This window comes from Labrus bergylta, chromosome 3, assembly GCF_963930695.1.
Source record: "Labrus bergylta chromosome 3, fLabBer1.1, whole genome shotgun sequence".
Classification (NCBI taxonomy): Eukaryota; Metazoa; Chordata; class Actinopteri; order Labriformes; family Labridae; genus Labrus; species Labrus bergylta.
The window spans coordinates 12239066-12254299 of NC_089197.1; the positions used below are offsets into that span (position 1 = coordinate 12239066).

General features: G+C 39.3%; 1 protein-coding gene across 29 annotated transcripts in view; it reads right to left on the reverse strand.

Moving 5' to 3' along the window:
- madd (MAP-kinase activating death domain) overlaps positions 1-15234 on the reverse strand; it is a 53108-nt gene that overhangs the window by 25543 nt on the left and 12331 nt on the right. For 9 of the 29 annotated variants that reach the window (XM_065952676.1, XM_065952684.1, XM_065952671.1 and 6 more), the window contains exons 4-17: positions 13264-13567; positions 12006-12137; positions 11788-11901; positions 11561-11641; positions 8456-8512; positions 7451-7623; positions 6478-6713; positions 6237-6393; positions 6033-6136; positions 5736-5938; positions 5384-5637; positions 4996-5135; positions 4308-4409; positions 1992-2051 (exon numbers count right to left, since the gene is read on the reverse strand). In XM_065952676.1, the coding sequence (XP_065808748.1) occupies positions 1992-2051; positions 4308-4409; positions 4996-5135; positions 5384-5637; positions 5736-5938; positions 6033-6136; positions 6237-6393; positions 6478-6713; positions 7451-7623; positions 8456-8512; positions 11561-11641; positions 11788-11901; positions 12006-12137; positions 13264-13567 (2117 nt within the window). The remainder of the gene's footprint in view (positions 1-1991; positions 2052-4307; positions 4410-4995; positions 5136-5383; positions 5638-5735; positions 5939-6032; positions 6137-6236; positions 6394-6477; positions 6714-7450; positions 7624-8455; positions 8513-11560; positions 11642-11787; positions 11902-12005; positions 12138-13263; positions 13568-15234) is intronic. The other 20 variants (XM_065952686.1, XM_065952694.1, XM_065952689.1 and 17 more) reach the window with 6 other exon arrangements.

Genomic DNA, 15234 nt, shown 5'->3' on the forward strand with positions numbered 1-15234 from the left:
AATGATGTTATTTTAAACTTAGCTGCAAAGTGATGCCCTGATGAAAGAAAAAAAAGTCACTCCATCAATATCTGTTGGATTTTTAAACTTACAATTTAAAGAGCAACTTTGTTAACAGGCGACTTTCAGCCAAATAAAGACATATGTAGTTAAAGACATATGATTGGTGTTTTTGACATTCCAATAAAAAAACTAAACATAGCAGCAATCGTTATGTCCATTTTCATCTTCAACTTTCGTTGTACCTACGATAAACACAGACACATTTGGCCAAAAGTCACCAGTATGCATGGCCACTTTTTTAACCATAACACCAGCATTACAAAAAAACAACAAAAACATCAGCTTTTTGCAATGTCAATAGATTTCATTTCTAAAGAGGCCATGATGACTTAGAAAACTTTCACTTACACATATGTCTAAGTCTGTATTGAAAATCTACAAATAATAGAAACATTTTGGATCACTGTCTTCATGCTTGCGGCACTCTGAAGGTACCTTCATGTAGGTCAAGCAGCACTTCACAATAAAAGCATCCGGGGCTCCTTATTCAATAATCTCTCTAAAGTACAGGAGGCACTATGCTCTTGCCCAGGTTGTCTGTAATCTAGTGTACTGTGTATTGTTGAAAGTCAACAATGTGTAGTTGTCACAGATGGTTTTGTTGATGTTTTCATGTTTGTTTAGTCAGATGGGTGTTTGATATGCATATCTACACACTGACAGTTCTAAGCCCCAAGATCCAATTTAAACAGATGGTCTTTCATCAGCTGGGGGCCTTGAATAGCATGTGATACTTGGCCATTTCTTGTGGTTCGGGTTCTGTTTTGTATATGTGATATTTTCCTCTTAATTGAAAAGGTTTTACTTGTTTTCTGGTTGGCTTAAAATGCTATTTTTAAACGTATTTGTTCGACAAGTATCTGAAACACCCAACAGTCCTTTTGGAATAAGAGTTTGTGCATCTGTGTTAGTATCACTGTGGTATTTTGCCATGAGGTTTTGTTATCTTTTGTTTTTGTGCATGGGCAACCAAACTAGTTTTCCCTCTGGGGATGAATAGAATTATTTATCTCACAGCAGGACTAAATATGAATGCACAGTGCCTGTAATGTGAAATCTGTAACTTTCTCATTACCAAATGACAAGAAACATGATTAACCTTAACAACAACAACAAAAAGTGAATACCCAATCAAGCTTTTGAAAAGAGAAATTACACTGAAAACATGCAAGTTAATTTAATAATTAACAATTTCTAATCTTTTTCTTAAGTATTTGACTTTTCCATACAACAACTGCCCAAAGCCTCGAGTGATAACTCTGACCAACAGTGACGGGTTTATTTTCCATTACCCCATCTACAAACTCCTTCATAAAAAGAAAACACAAAATGCTCCTGAAAATCTGAAGAAACTGCAGCCAAGCCTGAAAGTCTGAAGAGTGCTAATGTTGGCACAATACAGTCTTAACTTGTCCGCTTTGTAGTCACTGCTCATTGTGTGCAGAACAATTACGGCATGATTGGGCCCAACCCCCTTCTGTATTCAGTTGGAGCATAAAAGGACAAGAAACAGTGACAAAGAAAAGATGCTGACAGATTATCTTTTTTCTGGTCTTCTGTAATTATCTCAAAATTCTTGTTCTGTGTCTTGGTTTTTCACTGCATGATGCACTCTTTCCACTTTCCCTCTGATTCCTTATTGTAGAACTAGGTACAAAACATGTTTTACTCCTAAGTCATTTTAAATAATTTTGTGATAAGGCTAGTTTAGTAAATATATTGAACATAGTGAGATAACAGTTAGTCTGAGGAAGGAGGAACAGTCACTATGGATGGTGGTGTGACAAGACAACACTCAATACTCCACTTGATTTTTTCATGACAACATGGTGACTGAAATGAGGAGTAAAAAAGAAGGGGGTGCTGGGAGATGTAGTTGACTGGCTTGGAGAAGCATGCAGCTCACTCAGTAAAAGGGCAGAACCCACCTTCTCCGCTCCCCGGGCCGGCCTCTGTAATTATCTCCATTAGAGAATTTAGACCAAATACTGCACACAAAACCCAGAATTAGTGCCACGAAAAAGGTGGACAGAGAAAGGGGCACCGGCCCAGACACAACCAGTCTGAACATCAACCCATGAAACAACAGACATGCACACTCAACATGGCGTCAAAAGAATAAATTGAAAAGTAAAAAATAAAAGGGCAGACAATAAATAAGAAAAAGACAATATGCACTGATGATGTTATCAATCCTGAATGACATGTGTCTGGAAACACATTTAACATGTATAGGATCAAGTAGGAACTGTTTATAGCTCATACTTTGCTTTATATGCATCGGTGGTGAAATAACGCTGAACGGTGAAGTTCAGCAATGTGAATGTAAATCTAGAACAATGGATGGAGTTGTCTTAGGATTTGTGCATGTTTTGAGGGAAAAACATATTAATACAAATATGATTCAAGAAGAAAAAAAACACCTCATAAGAAAACCTTTGAGCTTTAAAATGCTGTCTGTTTTCTAATAACGAGTAACCTTAAAAAGTAAGACACTCTATAATGGGAGCCACCAAAGAAGAAAGCAAGACAAAACACACATTATAGGCGGGAAGGGAGGAAATAAATTAAATTCTCCTAAACTTTTGTGAATGTGCCTTAAGAATATGTTACATAGCATCCTTCATGTAGCAGTAAGGATGTACAGATGCCACACCAATAACAGTTTACAGTCACAGTGGTACATTAAAAGGACTCAACAAGTCACACAGAGGGGAATGGCAAAGGAGCAGAGAGAAGACTCGGGCATACATGACTAACATTAAAGGAGCATCTTCTATCTTAGTCCTACTCTGAGAAACAGGGTGTAAGATAGGTGTAGGTCACTTCAAGGATAAAGAAATGCCTAGGCAGGGGGGCTAAAGCAAACTCTCACAGCAAACATAACATACCCGGGCTGTCAGGGGAATCTGAACAACAAAGACAAAACACACATCATAATCAAAGGAACAGAACATTTTCCATGGCAGCTATTCGACATGGAGTGGAGCTATTGAGATAAATGACCATGCTTTACCTTTTTTTCTCTCAGTTTAAGTGAAAATCCAGCTATAAATACATTCATACTAGCCTCTTACACTACAAAGACCTGTTATCCCAGTGCAATTTATGTCTCTGGTGCTTTAGATCTATCCATGTTTGGGCATAATAAACCTTCTCTTGTGTTTATAACTTTTAAGTTTAAGACTGCAGTTGATGTGATATAAAACATCTGTATCTTTTTCCTGCTCTTGTGTAGATTGTCTACACTTAATGCTTCCTTATAAAATACACCAAGACCTGCATTTTCTCAGTTATTCTCTCTCGAACAATTCTATGCTGCACATATGTAAAATGTCCAGCAGAAAAACTTTTACTATCTAATGGTTCATAAGACAAGTTAATAAACAGGCATATTTATTTATGTTCAGTCATTAGAAGGAGAACATATCTGTGAAGGAACAAACTGTGCAACACCACGGTAAGAACAAATGTAATAATGACTGTTTTCTAGTGGATTTTCCTGTTACTCTTGAGAGAAAAATGTTGTTTGATATATCCTCAATAATCTCCTTTAAAATAGTGCCATATCAGTTTGGCAATACAGTGGGGAGAAAGTCAGGCTTTAAAAAAAACTGCTCTACAAACCTGCTTGCTCCATTTCCTCCTCTATATCAACATTGAAATATTCTTAAATAGACATAAATGTGGAAGAAGAAGTCAAAACAAAAAGGTAGAGAAGGACAAACAGTAAATGAATCAAATTAGGAAAAAAATATAAAATATACTAAATAAAAATATCAAGGTTTATTGTTTTAAAATGTGTTAAGAGTTATGGTTTACCTTATGTTTCCACAAATGTATTCATGACTTGTTTAAACTTGATTATAAGTAGTATGAGTATGGTGAAGATTGAATCTTAGTATTTGAGTTTAATGTTTAATAACTGAGATAAAACAGTAACAACATCTTTTTTAAGAGGGACACGACTGCAAACATGAAGCCAGTGGCGCAACAAAAATAATTAGATGAGTAAGTCCACACAACTTAATGTTGATGACAGTGGGATAACGTCTTTCTGAATAAGTATTCTCAATTCATTTTCTACATGTTCTACTCTTTCTTCATTGTCATTAAAGAAAACTGAACAACTGGGGCGGACAATAAGATGTATATATATATATATATATATATACACACACATATATATATATGAAACTTAGGAAACTTGAATAGGTGTTATCAAGTTTGCAGTGTTGTCATACCTTTTAAACTGGGGAAAGGTGTTGTTTTCTCCCTTGCTGCCTTGTTGGGAAGGGCCAGATTGGACAGACTAAAACTGGTGCCGTGGTTCTTGTAAAGATTGCCTGTTGTGGGATTTATAAAATTAAAATCACGTTGCTTTCACACTTGCACAAAACTCCTGAAAACTTCCTGAAATTTTTGGGGTGAGCTGCAAGTGTGAACGCAAACAGCCACTATCTTTTCACTCTTTACCCGAAATCTTTCCTGTCTGCCACCCTAGTAAAACTTCAGCATGAATTTGAAGTGAGCTAATGTAATGCAGCTAGAAATATTCTTACTAAGCCTCCTCAGACCCCGTCCCCTGCTGTGAGTATATGTGTGAACAAGCAGCTCAGGAAGATTTCAGGGGCACCCTGTCTGAAGTTTTCTAGAAATTTTCAGGAGTACACTGATTTAAAAAAAACACTTAAGAAAAACAAGAAAAATAGTATTAAAAAATAGCATTCTATAAGCCTGAGTACTTTCATAAAAGAGTAATAAAGCAAACCTTCTGTAGCCTTAAAATGGGCGTCAAATCTCTGGTCTGACAAGAGATATCTGTCTTTTGTGTCTGCAATTTATCATCACCCACATATAGCAGCCCACTATCATGTTTTGCAATGTGGGCATTAGCTGGAAAGAGACCAAAAGGAATTCAAATATTCTTACTGGCAAAGGACATGAGTCCTCCAAGTCCATCATTGCTGCTGTTGGAAATGGTGGAGTTAGGCGAGCTATTGCGTGAGTCTCCCTCCCCATCAGACTCTCCAGGAAGCCTCAGGCTGCTGGGACGTAAAGGCCGCTGTACCCTGAGAAAGAGTCAAAAGAAATTACCATGTATCCTTGAAACACAAACATATGTTAATTAAATGGGGAAGTCTTAAGCATTCACACACACAACATGACACCACCAAAGATTCAAGACCACCATGAATGGAGAGATTAGTAGATTTGACATGCTGTGTTTTGACAGAGAATTATATTTCATGGTTTGGTCAGAGAGCCCATTTGAATGATGATAGAGCATTCATTCAAGTGATGAACAAGTTTAACACACTTGTTGCCATTGAGGTTCTGGTTGAATCGAGGGGTGTATGACTCCACTTGCTCCTCTGCATCAGGATCATCCTCTGAGGGGAAGCCATACTGAGGCTCAAAGTACGGGTTATCATACTCCTGCTTTTTGTTGGCTTGTTCTGCCAGTCCCGAGTCAACTGCAGGTCTGAGGAACGGCTGACTGCCCAATGCAGGGACAGGGTTCTGTAAAGCTGCACTCGCTGAAGCTTCGATTTCGGGTACTTCACCCTGCTCCTGGAAAAATCAGCACAAGGATTATTGTATAATGTGCAAATCTATCTTCAAGATCATCTTAATCCCTGTCCAAATGAGTCATAGAAAAGTTTACACACATGGTTGACACCCTGGATGATTGTGCTTGGACTTGAGCTTGCAGTTGTGCTGGAGCTGGAGCGCAGAGGTTGTCCATCTGAAGGTTCAGCAGGTCCGTCAATGCTTGATTGACCCGAGCCATGACCTTCCCTGAAGTCCTCAAAGTCATTAAACTCAACCTCACTAGCATCTCCCAGAGCAGCATGGGTAGGTGGGTCCAAGCCTAGAAAAAAGCAAAGGTAAAATATATTACAAGGGCAGAAATAGTAAAATGGGGTCGATGTGTTGCTTTTAATGAGGAGAAAAAAACAACTTACTTGGTGTATCTCCCTGGATGTCACCTTGGATCATCTCACTCACAAGGTCTCCAAGTGAAGAATAGGATGAGCTGGAGTCATCGTACGCCTCACTGTCACTGCCACTGCAGCAAATAAAATGTTCAACCAAAAGCTAAAAACTTCAAATAATAAAGTAAAGATTAAATGGGGTCTCATGCAGAAAAGGATCTTGGTCTTGCCTACCTGTCTGTGGGGTCAGACTCATTGCCTTCATCCTCCAAGGGACCAGCCATAGCTTCAACCAGCTGAGAGCTCCCATCATACACTCTGTAGACCACTGGCTGTAATTGGTGAGCATACCATTTAGGTTTGTCTCCTATTAAGGAGGGGTCAAATACATCTGGAACACAAGAGAGCGAAGTACAACGTTAACACGTCGTCTGACTTGCATATTTAACGAGAACAGACCTGAAACAAGTCTTACTGTTGTGTATCCTCTGGAATGCAAGGTTTGAAGGGTTGAGAGCCCATTCTCCATAGTACTCCACCGCCTGGGTGTGAGAGAGTTTATCTGCAAAGCAAGAGCGTCGTGGCCGAGACACGAGAAAAGAAGACGCCTGAAACGCCACCACAGGCCGGGGGAAGAGGCGCAATGTGCGAGTGTGCATCTGGAACCCTTGGAGAACATTTGGGGAGTTGAAGAAGCGCACCATGGCAACCCTGTGAAAGATAAACACTTAATTTAGTTGAATACCCATTTTGATCTGTAGTTATTTGATAAATAGGTTCAATACATAACATCAGCTAGATATATCAGCTGTGTCATTGTGTCTGATAATTCACGGCTTTGCTTTATACTCTTAATGTCAGTCAGTCCTGATTGAATATTTTCTATCTGCCTCTCTCTTTCTCTCTCTCTATGCTCAGTTCCTGTTTCTGTACTGTTTCAAATGAGTCTCTTCATCTGCAGCAGGAGGAGAGAAGCAAAGGTTGAATGACGACACAGGAATGCAGACATTTTATTGCATAAGGCTTACAGCTGCAGTAAAAAGTGGATTACAAGTTCTTACCTATTAATAAGTCAATTAATACGTTTAAGAATGAGTGAGGTTGTTCTAATGGCCCTTTGTTCTTTTCAGCCTTAACATGATTTAAAATGAGGAGATGAAGCTGGTAAGTATTCTAGATATTAAAAGAACCTAACAAACAAACACGTTAACTATAAATATTTGTTCTTTTTGGGAGGGGTTTATAAAGGCTCTCTAAATATGAATGTGGTGTTGGTAGAATAACCTTCACATTTTGGCATTTAATTCATCCATAGTATCAGTAACCAAATCCATAACAGCAATAACAAACAGATACATATTGGTTATTATTATTATTGACCTGATTATTCCTTGGTTCTTTATTTCCCTGGCTCTTTAAAAATGTAAAAAAAAACATTAACGTCTCACCTGGTGGCTACATCAACAGAATCTACGTCATTGCCGTAAATAAGAGGGTTGAACTCTGTGGATGATGGTGAAGCTTTATCTCGTCCAGGTGGGAGCAGGGGCATCTCCTGACCTTCCTGAAACTTCTCCAGGTTCAGAATTGGCTGGGTGTTCAAGCTCATACTGGCCAGAGCCTAGGACAGGTGACAGTGACACAAATTATAAACAGAGCAGTGGCTCTAGACAGAAATAAAAGAGTTGTTATGGGACACTCCCACGTATGGCATCAACATATGGTTAATAATAACCATTTCTACACTTAATGGGATACTTGAAGATGTAAAACAAAATGGGCCAAAGACACAGTCTGCTACAATGGGGACAAACGTGGAGATATTATGGGATAATCCAATAAAATTCATCCAAATAATAATAATCTGTCTTTGTAACAAACATCTGTGTTGCCCACTGGAGTCCTTAAGCAATGCTAGATACCAGGGTCTGAACCCCCTGTTTACAGTCATCAAAATTGATTGTATTCTTATTATATACAGCAGCTGAAAGATCTTTTTTTTTTCATACATGTTGATGCCCGTGGTGGGTGTGTCATTTTGTAGAGGAGTAGCACAAGGGAAGTAAGTCACTATGCATGGTTTGCCTTGAGGGAACTGCTGCAAACTCGAGTGTCATTGTTTAGCTTAGCATAATGGAACATTTAGTTGCTGGGTCTTTGATGAATGTTAACTCTGTCAGAGTGATAAGCTTCATCATATCTTGTTTTGGTTACGAGAACACTCACTGATGCCAAGATATAGATGCACGCACATTCAGTCATGCTCAAGCCAGAGCTAAGCAGTGTATTAAAAAACTGGTCCACAACATTCTGTGACAGTTTTATGCATTTTTATTCAAGTCTTGAAGAGTAGGAGTTAAGTAGTAGTGACAAGCAAAATAATGTGTGAGTGAAGAAGAAGAAGAAATCCGTGCAGGGGCATTACACATTCCACGGGAGGAGATATGAGTAACCTTATTTTCAGAGGAGAAGATCTGCTTTTGGGTGATCACGGTCAACCTAACCAGACACTAGGGAGAAAGATGCGAGGAGAATCACATGAAGGCCTGGAATGACTACTTCGTGACTGACACTGGAACAGCACATGATGGAAGGGTCACAACCAGGCCCTTTCCCCTTTCTTTTCTTTGTCTCCTTTCAACAGTCCTTCTCTTTTTTAGCCCCGCCCAAATGCGGCTTATATAGATCTTACTTTACTAAGACAAAAATGCCGATGATGGTTTGATTTGTTTCTGTACTCAAAATGATGCCTATTTTACATTCCCTTATCATCTGCCGAAAGGAGACAAGAAAAGACACATTTGTTTTTGTTTTGGAAGGTGATGGACAGTCAGTGGCAGACATAATTTGCAAGACAGAGAGAGAGAGGGTGAAGAAGACCATGGAAGACAGTGAGTTACACAGACAAGGCAATAATGTGACACAAACCAGACTTCACCTACAGAATCAAGCTGCTAAAGGACACATGGAGGCCATCCATGGTGACCAACTGGGACAATGCAGTGGTCACAATGGAGTGGTGATGACGACAAACGACAACAACAACAACAACAACAACAACAACAGCAGATCTTTTCAGAAACATAGATGAAAAAATACTTGCACGATAAAGCACCTGTAGCAAAATAAGCCTTAATGCTATCTTCTTATTGTGAGCAGAAATAACACAACCACCAATTTTTTTGTAAATGTAAATAAATCAGTCACTTGTTAGGTCTGATTTATTTTAGACATCCAGTGTTGAGTGCAAGTATTTGCAGTAACTCTCACATCACATCAGCAGCCTTCTGCTTTGGCATCACAGTCTTTAAATATGAGTTAAACCACCTTTAAGTGACATTTTCTATATTCACAGATGTCAATATTGTGTGCTTGTTTCCAAATACACAACTGCTAATCTGAGGCTTTGCACACTCCTACACACCAGCCTCTCAACACACATCCGCACACGGGGGAGAAAGCTGCCAATCACACATGGCTATAACGAACCGGCTCTGATTCAAGGCATAGTGAACAAAAACAGTGTGTGCAAGGATTATCACCTATAAACTGTTTTTAAATTACTTAAATAGTTTAAAAGTCCCATATTGTGCTTTTTCTGGGTTTATATGCTCTTTAGTGTGTTTTCCAAGTGTCCTGTGCATGTTTAGGCACATCAATGTGCAAAAATTCAAAGTCCGCGGAAACGCGGCTTCTCCTACGTCCTCCTGTTAGCTGTAGCATTAGCTGCATGTAACGCTCGGTTCTAGCCCCCCTCGAAAAAAATGTGTCACTCCGACGTCATTGTCAGTGTGAGATCACTGATCTAAGCCCATTGGCTCATGGTGGTAAGCCCAGCAGCTCATGTTGCCGCCCGTTAACTTCTGTGGCACGCCCACGATATGCCGTAGCCTGCAGTAGCGCTAAGGTGCTAATGTTTATGCTCCCCTCGGACGGAGCCAGTGGCTGCATTCCCAATATGCTAAAAGGGGCGTGGCATTTCTGAGAACTGTGCTGAGCAACTGACCAATTACGCCAGAGCCGACAGGCCGACCAATCAGATCAGACTTGGCAGACGTGGGGACTCTGAACGTGGGCACTTCAGAGCCTTAGAGAGAGACTCAGAAGCGAGCCAGTGCATGGAGCGGTAGTATGAAAACAGACACTTTTTTCAAACTTTAGCTATTGTGAACATACTTTAGTAGGTACATAGATTAAATATACGAATCCCAAAAAGGGCATAATATGGGCTCTTTAAGTAAAGTTTTTAAATCAATAAAACGAACACTGGGTTTTGTGTTTGGACTTTATAAATTGTGAAGCTTTGAAATTGGTTTCTTTTTTCTCTTTGATGCATTCAAGGCAGTGGGTTCCCAACTTGAGGTCATCTGAGATATCAGAGGGGTGTGGGGCTCTGTCTGCTCTCAGGTTGTCAAAATTAGACTTGCAAATATTAAACATAATCATGTAAAACATTACTGGGAAATGTATACAAAAGTCTTTTAGTATGAACATATTCTAACTATTGAAATGTATGTTAATTTTTGAAGCAATGTATCACTTTTTATCTCATGGGTCCTGGGGAGGCTCAGCTTTTCTTGGATATAAGTGGGGGGAAGGGGGGCTCCAAAGAAAAAAGGGTTGAGAACCACTGATTTAACGTATCCTTTCTAACACATCAACCAGAGAGTACAAATAAAAAACAGGTTTTTTTTTTATTTTTTTTAAAGTCAATTATTATTTGTGTTAAAAAGTTCTAATTATGTGATTAAAACTGTGAATGCTATATAATTTTAGTATGTTAAAACATGACATTTGTTTCATGTAGTGCTGCCACTTTCGAGGTGAACTATGGATAAGAAAAGTTTAAAACCTTCCTCCATGCAGTTGTTAAAATAAGATTTAAATAAAAAAAATAAAAATACAGAATTACAGAATTAATTTGGGGAAAAGTGTGGGCTTTACTGTATCTTAAATTATAAGCTCACTTAGTGATAATATTAGTAGTTTATAAATGATGTGACATAATGTTGGTGTTGCTTGCAGTGTGGTAGAATATAAAAGTGAGAAGTCCCCATGAATCAGAACCAGATTCTGATATTATGTTAGATAACTGGCTTAGAGGGGCGGGTTAGTTACTATCAGCACAGTATAACTAAAGGTTTGGCTTGGGTAACAGGGTCCTATGATTTGGTTTTACCTCCAAGAGCTAGAGCATGCAAAAAAAAACAGGAAAAAAGAAAAGAAGAAAAACATTTGTTCATGTTAGTGCACCTCAAAACTCAATTCAAATGCTCGCACACTCTTCTACAATACATACAACTCTGCTGAAGAAGGGAGCCCCTACTCTTCTTACTGCTGGAAAAAAGGTTTAATATTTAAACATTTGAATCCACTTACAGTCATGGGAACAAAAATTGCTTGGCTCCAGAGTACTAACTGGGTTCCAGAAAATTATCTGCAAAATGCCAGTAATCCCACTGGTTTTAGTCTGAGCCCTGGCTGCGACAGAGCAGCACAACCTGAAAATGTTAAACAGCTAATAACGTAAGAGGAAACAGACCAGTCACAAGCAGTACCTGTTTGAGATGTTTCTTCAGCTCGCCTGCTTCAGGCTCTGGGAGAGGTGGTAGAAGCTCTGCGTTGGTGGGTGCTATAACCTGTAGACAAAAAAAAACAACAAAGATGCAGCTGAGAAGTTGTTAAACTAATGAATGAATTAGATTAAACCCTAGCATAATCTGGACACTTCAAGAAAACAGAAATAAAAGATCAGAAGGAGGAGTAGAACACCATGTTAACTGACCTTGCTGCTGTCAAGGTCAACAAGCCACAAGTCATCTGGCATTTTGAAATCAGCTTTGTAGAGGAAGAAGCTGGCTGGTACACCTATTATGTATGGCGTGGGGGCGAGAAGGAGCTGTGGGGAGGACAAATTAAACAAGTCAGTCAAATATTTGACAGCAAAAAAAGACATTGTCATTTATTAATTTGAAGATATTTATCACAAATGACAGGTTTTACCTGTTCAGCAGAGGCCATGCATGTTGGCAATAAGGGGATGACGGGGAACATGTACTCCAGAGGATAGATCATTGCCACAAAGGCCATGACGCTCATTGACAAAGCATTGTAATCTCTGGATTGAAGAATGACCTGAGAAAAAAAAAAAAAAAAAAAATTAAGAAAAACATATAATATTAGGGTTTTTAAGACAAATATCACACACCTACACTTACTGTAACATTTTTAAAACCAGGCACATTTTCACCCAGTTGACCTCTTGCTCTTATGCGCTAACAAACGAGTAGTCATCTGCTCTTTCCATATTACCTGTTTGTCTGTAATGTTAAGGTGTGAACACCCACATTATGCCTTGTGGTAGCAAGATTAAAAACTGAGCCTATATGAAAAATTCATCTTGCAGCACAAAGCCCTTTAAAGGAAACCACTCAGAAAGCTTTCAGACAGCACTTAGTTCAGCCCGACTGAATTTAATTATGTTTTGAATTCATCTTCAAAAAACCAAAATGAATGAGTAAAAGGTCAGCGTTTCATACAGGTGGCTATTTTCTTTTCAGTGATTGAACTCAAGGAGGAGAAGGGTAAAGGGACTGCTACATTTAAAAACCCTTTGGGTGGGTGAACATCTTTTTAGGCTGGTGGCCCAGATAAAATCTGTATTTAAGAAATGCTAAGAGACAGAAAAGCAGAGAAGCTATTCAGCATTAATTCAGCAATATGGTGTCTCAGCAGTGTGAGTGAAGCTGTGAAGCTTGGGTTCAATTTGGGATGATGCAAATAAAGCTGTGCGTCAATGTCACTCTAAACCATGAGCAACAGTAGAAGACTGCTACAGCACCTGCCAAACACGGATTTCTATTTCATCCTTACTAATTCTTTCAGTGGTAACGATAGGAGGAACAGAGATAAAGTGTCTGTGTCTCTGTCAAAGAGTGCACCGTCATCTTTATACCCTTCATGCTTTGTCCATGTGACAGTGAAATGGCTTCAGTTAGCATACATCAAAGAGAAAATGTCTGATGAAGGTCACTCAGGGCTACATGAATTGTCTTTTAAAGAATTCTTGTCCAGGAGAAGAGGGGATAACACAGCTGCATCCAAGAACTAACCCCGACCAATCAAAAAAAAATTAAACATAGTTCCTTTCTCTTTTAAAAAATCATGTTGGTCCTAATTTGGAAACAGTGAAAGACAAAATAAAGACTATAATGAAAAGCTAAGAGACAGGCCGAGGCAAAGACACTGTGTTTGTCCTTACCTTGTGCTCTAGCAGGACACAGCTGAGGACCTGCAGACAGGCGTCCACACCCAGCAGCTCTAAGGGCAGGTGCAGTGGGAAGTCGACCATGGCGAAGCGAGAGTTGTCAGGTAGGGCAAAGGTGAGAGCCCGTTTAAGATCTTGGGGCAGGACTTCCACGTCCACACGTCTCTGACCTGCCACTGGTACAGGTGACCGCAATAACCGGTACACCCAGGATTCAATCTCCCGCAGGTCGGCCAGCAGCTGGCTTCCTTTCTCTTCTACTGACAGTGCCCCCGTAAACACACGCCACATGGTGTCCCTGTGAGAAGATAAACAGAGGGAACAATCTGAGTTCACTGTTTGATCATTATCTTAACAATCAAAATTTACAATTGAATTCTTTGTATTTGTTTTTGACCCATAAATTGCTTCCCAGCCACAATGTGATGTCTGGATGTTAACTCAATTGACATCTCAGAGCTATTTTGAGGTGTCACATGACAATATGCCTTGTTTGGCCCAAATAGTGCTGGGAATAACAACTCTTTGAAGGATGCAAGAACTTAGGGCTTTTTTCCGTTCTGATAGTGGCTGAAAGACATTCTCAGTGTGTTTTATTTAAGTAAACAAAAGAGCGGTACATTTTTATTTCTTCTACAAGAATCTATTTGCATGTGGCAAACTGGCTTAGAGTTGTATTACCACCAACAACTAGACTGGTATGGAGTGGGGAGAGGATTTAGAAGTAAGCTTTGAAATTTGAGAAGAAATCTCAAGTTCCACTCAATCCTATATATTGAGACTAACTTAAAGACTAACTGTTTAAGCAGGAGCTAGAGTAGCTACAATATTTTAACACAGGATGAAAAACATAATTTGGCCTCACTTTTTTAAACACAAAAAAATGGACATGCAAAATACGGTTAGGCTTAACAGATAACACGTTGCAGTCATTTTAGGGTTTTTAAATTAAATCTATTTCTCATTTTATTGCTCCAAACAGCTACTACGAGGCCTCTGCAAACACTCATTGTAATCTCTTATATGATGGGCAAATGAGATTGAAAACACAGGAGACACTCTTAAGCAATTGCTGTTATATTGATTTGAAAACCCTCCACTCTTCACACGTAGGGTGCCATTAAAGTATCTCTGGAGTGTGTACTCAGTGTGTGTGTGTGGCAAGGATGGAGATAAATCATTAGTCCTTTGAAGCCCTCCCACCTACTGCAGTGCAGCTGCTACCCAAAGGCAGCCAGAGACCCCAATCTGTCAGAGCCGCCATAGCACAAAGTGCTCACAGCCATTTTGCAATGGCTCTCTTCCTTCTCTGTCATTCCCACACAGTATTTCAACCAACCATGTCAAGGGAAAAAGACCCTTAGGTCAGTGAAGCCTTTTGGATGAATGGCCATTTCAAGGTTGTCAGAGAAACAAAACCTTAAATACTGAAGCTGTATGGAATCTACCAGAGCATACTACCAAAGGAAACAAATGTGAAGGCATGAGATTAAGTATGAATCAGACAGACCTATAATCTATTTTAGTGATGTAGAGAAAAGCTGCACAGCCTCTTCAGCCTTATATAGATGACTGTGGAGAACACATACCCACTTTGGGTGACCGCCAATAATACTGAGTCTAAGCCAAAGTGCAATGACAGCCTTACTTACACTTTTTCACTGCAAAATTGCAACCTATTGTGTTCTCCATGGCAACAGAAGAACAGCTGTTATTGCCAGATTACAACATCATGCAACATCAAAATAAGGTGCTCACCTCAACCCTGGTGGTCAAGAGAAAAACCTACAACATGACTGATCTTTTACTCTGAGATTTTGAAGTACCTATGATTATATATATTCTATGAAGGAAAAAAGAGGATGGTCTAGACCTGATATTTTTGTTAAGTGTTTTGAGATAACATTTGTGATGAATTGGCCCTATACAAAATATTATTATTGATGATTAATTATAGTGACAGTG